A 4753-nucleotide genomic window follows, 5' to 3' on the forward strand; every position below is an offset into this window, starting at 1 on the left:
GTACAAAATAATTTTCTAAAATAATAATTATTTAAAACGTACAAAATAATATTTCTATATAATTATTAAAATAATTATGATCAAATACCATATAATAATAATAATAACAATAACCTTTTTGAAAACTGGGGTGTTACATATGGAGACATTATGTGTAAGGTGGTAAGTTTGATGGTTTTAGTGATCATAAGAGTTTAAAATATTTGTTTGATCAAAAGGAACTAAATATGAGACAGAAAAGGTTGATGTAATTTTTGAAAGATTATGATTTTGAATTGCATTATCATCCAGGAAAAGCCAATGTTGTGGCTGATGCATTGAGTAGAAAATCCCTACATATCTCTTCATGAGATGAACTTGATAGAAAAATTTAGAGATATGAATTTATCCGCTGTGGTAGGTCATGATAGAATACAATTGCATGCAGTTCAAATTACTAGTGACTTACATAGACAAATTTGTGAGACTCAAGTAGTTGATGAATTCATTCATAAGAAAAAGAGATTGATGGGACAAAAGAAGGATGAAAAGTTTAACATAGATCAAAAGGGAGTTTTGAGATTTAATGATATGGTATGTTTGCCTAATGATTTAGAAATTAAGAAAATAATCTTAGGAGAGGCACATAAGAGTAAGTTGAGCATACACCCTGGTGCGAAAAAAATGTATCAGGATCTTAAGAAAATGTTTTGGTGGGCTAAAATGAAAACCCTAAACCCTAAACCCTAGATATACCTAAATGGAAATGGGACAATATAGAAATGGATTTTGTAGTTGGGTGCCTCTGATGAATTCATGCCCGACGTCAAGAATTGCGCCCTGCGCAAATTTAAACGACATCTTTCAAAACTTCAAAAATCTCCTCCAACACCTAAAAATCAGCAAATCCAGCCACATGCAAACACAAAAACACAATGCATAGGCTCTATACAACACAAAAACAAACTCAAAATCAACATGCACCCATCCGATGCATCCAAATCACCAAAAACCCCATTTTTCCCAAAACCCCAAAAAATGAGCGAATTCTACGATCCAGCCATGGATCCTCGACTTTCATGCATCAATTGAGATTCCAAACTCATATGTAGCTAAACGACAAACATTCTAGCTTCCTTCACCTGAAAATTGGCTCATAATAGCCAAGAATGGAGAAGAAGTAGAATTTCCTTCTGAAGCTCTACCGGAAACTTCAATCCTCCAAAAGCAAGCTTCCTAGCCTGAATTCCAAGAGAAGACAGAAGAGATTAATGTTCTAGAGGAGAAGAAGAATCATACAGAGAAATTCAGGAGAGAAAGGAGCTCACAAACCTAGAGTCCTTCTTTCTAAAACTTCTCTCTAAAACCTTTCTCTAAGTTCCCTTTTTCTCTTCTCCTCAACTACTATGCATGGCTTATTTATAGAAGTTAGGAGCGGCCATGTAGACACCCAATTTTGTCCGGGGGGCATACAAATAAGATAGGACATCATAGGGCCCAAAAACCCAAATTAACTTTTTTTAGTGGCCCGGAACGGGCCGTTCCAAAATCGGAACAGGCCGTTCCCAAATCCGGAAGGGGCCGTTCTCGAATTGGAACGGGCCGTTTCAAGGCTTCTCAATGGCCTAAAAATTGTTATCTGGAACAGGCCGTTCTATACTAGAACGGGCCGTTCCAAACCAAACAAATGGCCTAAAATCCAGAACGGGCCGTTCCGGCCCACATCTGATGCATATAAATAGAGATCTCGGGCATAGTTCTCGAGGCGGCCAGAGAAATTTCGAATAAGACTCCTTTGAGCTAGAAAATTCTCTATTTTTCTCCCTTCTTTTATATTTCTTGAGATTTGTGTCGCATCTCTATATTCTCTCTCCCTCCTATTGTATTTCTTGAGATCTGTGAGGTATACTGTAGTGCAAAAGGTTGCCATAAAGCACCTAAATCTCCATATTTGAAGATCAATAGAGCTCGTTCAAGAGGTATTTTAAATAATCTTCTTCTATATCTTTTATTTATCATCTTTATTTTTATCTTTTATTTATAACAAACGCAATCATGTAGATATTTTAGGGTTAGTCGTATAATTTAATTTTTCAATATGTAAATAAATATTAATAAAGGGGATTCAATATTTAATTTATTAATTCTTATCATGTTAATTTCATCATAGGGTACCGATTGAGGGCGTTGTAGGGATGCTTAATACCTTCCCTACACGTAACCGACCCCCGAACCCAATTCTGGTTATCGAGGCCATTATTGGATCTTTAAAAACCTTTTCTTTTTCCAATGTTTTGAGTAAAACATTGGTGGCGACTCCATGAACTTATTTTCAAAACCATTGATTAAGGATTAGTCTGACATCCGGGCATTCCTTAATTGATGAGATTTTCAAATGGATGTCTAAACCATTAGTCGTGAGATCGGAAATTTTCGGGTTGCGACAGATGGCGACTTCACTGGGGACGTTTAAAGAGGGTCAGGCCCATTTAATTGATGAAGTAAATAAAATAAAAATGATAATTTAAATATTTCTTCCCCTTTACTTTGTTTTCTTTATTTGTTTGACTTTATTATCTGTATGCTTGCTTAAATTCTGCATATGTTTAAATTAACAAATTGCACACAAACCATAGCACACAACAGTCCCCCTACACTCGGGGGCATGAGGGTATTAAACATAGGGAGTGGTTGACGTACGACCGGCCCAAGTTTGGCCTTGGAGCCTACGGGCCTTGTCAGAAATCACATTCAAGGTGATAACCGATTACTCTAGCCTGAAATATTGCGACAGACCTTAGAGTTTGCCTGGTGATGGCGACAGAGATACTGGGTCCCTATAATGGGGGCACCTTGGGGGCCTTAAGACCAAAGTGAGGATAATTAGAACCTCCCTATACAATGCACTTTTTTTAACAGGGACCACAGACCATGGATGTATATGCGACTGTTTGTGGATTATATGAGCAAATGTTTGTTGCATTTTGTCTATTCAAATCATTCATTTATTTTTTATAATTCCCCTATGGTAAAGAAAAACACAAAAATAAAAAATGCATTATCATGTGAGAGAAAACCTGGTGTGAAAATAAGATTTGCGAGAAGCATACATTCCTTCCTTTAAAAACGGTGGGGGCATCATGCATTTTCTACAAAACAAAAAAAGAAAAAAAAGAGGAAACATGCATATCATATATTTAGGATCACAAGGGGATTTGTATCAAAGACGAGAAATCAGTGTGACCTCTGTCACATCATAAAATATTATGAAGAGGAACACCAATAACTCACCTCTCGACAAGGATGAGCCATCAAGTCTTTGATAGAAACTCCCTTCATGCATTACCATTTAAATGAACTTGATAGGAAACTATCTTTTCCCTTAAAGGTGGCTTTTCAACATTCCATACTCACACGAGCTCAAACGATAAAAGCTATGGAAGGCCTAGAGGAAATAAATCGTGTCCTTACTGAGGAGCTTGAACAACTCAAGGAACAAATGGCTAGAATGCTTGAGGCCATGAATAAATTGCAGCACGATAATAGTACTAGCAACGTCGGTGATGTTTCCAAAGATCATCTGAACGCCTGGGAAGAAATACTGAGAGCTGTGGAAGGCCACAATTTGGACGTTCAAGAGGCTGCGGATATGTGTCTGGTGGAGGATATCCAATTCCCCGCCAAGTTCAAAATCCCTGACATTCAAAAGTACACTAGAGCCAGTTGTCCAAAAGGACATCTAACAATGTACTGTAGGAAGATGGCAGTCTATGTGAGCAATGAAAAGCTCCTAATTCACTGTTTTCAGGAAAGCCTTTCAGATGTTGCTCTCAATTGGTACATGCAGCTGGATGGAGGGAAGATCCAAACATGGAAACAGTTAGCCGACGCCTTTCTTCGTCGGTACAGGTACAACATCGACCTGGTTTCAGATAGGTCTGATTTGCAAAGCTTGAGCAAGAAGGATGACGAATCCTTCAAAACCTATGCACAGAGATGGAGAGAAATGGATGCGCAAGTAGAGCCTTCATTATCTGATAAGGAGATGGTGACAATGTTCATCAATTCCTTAAGTGGACCCTATTATGACAAGATGATAGGGAACACTTCGACTCTCTTTACCGACATAGTCACTATCGGCGAAAGAGTCGAGCAAGGTCTAAAAAGTGGGAAGATAGGAAAATCCCCTGAAAGCCAAGGGTATAAGAAGATTTTTGGGGGAAATGAAATTAATGTTCTAACCTCTTCCGCTACTCCTCGAACGACCAAAGCATCACGAAAAGAGGAAAGGGAACTAGACAAAATTCCTATAAGCTACACAGAGCTATTTCCCCAATTGATGAAGGCATCCATGCTGGTAAGAACCCCACCACAAAGAAAGCAACAACCGCCTTACCCGCTATGGTATAGGCCAGAGGAAACATGCGATTATCACGCTAGGGCAGTAGGCCACTCCATAGAAAATTGCAAGGCTTTGAAATCTCGTGTACAAGAGCTTATTGACGCCGGGCAGCTCAAGTTTGAGGCCAACACAGCACACATCAAGGAATGACTGGATGAGTAACCATCTTGGAATGACAGTTGTTAGGGGCTCTCTTTTTTCCAAAAAAAAAATATTTGCTCAAACTCATAACCTTCACCCACGGTCACGAGTTCAAAATAAGGGCTTGTACAAGTTTTTTTGCATCCAATAAATAATATACGTCATTTCATAAATCTCTTGTGATTATTCTTTTCTCTCTTGTGTCACACATCTAATTCCAAAATCAATCAC

The 4753-nt window shown here is 38.2% G+C and overlaps 1 protein-coding gene across 1 annotated transcript; it reads left to right on the forward strand.

Annotated features, from left to right (window-relative positions):
- The first annotated feature begins 3415 nt into the window (after window positions 1–3415).
- On the forward strand, window positions 3416–4531 carry LOC145952303 (uncharacterized). Its single transcript, XM_083064643.1, has 2 exons — window positions 3416–4027; window positions 4073–4531. The coding sequence occupies exons 1-2, from the start codon at window positions 3416–3418 to the stop codon at window positions 4529–4531; spliced, it is 1071 nt and encodes a 356-aa protein (XP_082920769.1).
- Window positions 4532–4753: the final 222 nt, after the last annotated feature.

The sequence above is a fragment of the Cajanus cajan genome, chromosome 10 (genome assembly GCF_000230855.2).
Source record: "Cajanus cajan strain Asha chromosome 10, NIPB_CcT2T_4, whole genome shotgun sequence".
Lineage (NCBI taxonomy): Eukaryota > Viridiplantae > Streptophyta > Magnoliopsida > Fabales > Fabaceae > Cajanus > Cajanus cajan.

What these genes read in the sequence shown, in the direction of transcription:
- LOC145952303 (XM_083064643.1), top strand. Translation starts at nt 3,416, where the DNA reads ATGGAAGGCCTAGAGGAAATAAATCGTGTCCTTACTGAGGAGCTTGAA. An exon ending in CATTATCTGATAAGGAGATG is followed by an intron (nt 4,028 to 4,072) that starts GTGACAATGTTC and finishes TATTATGACAAG; the next exon opens with ATGATAGGGAACACTTCGAC.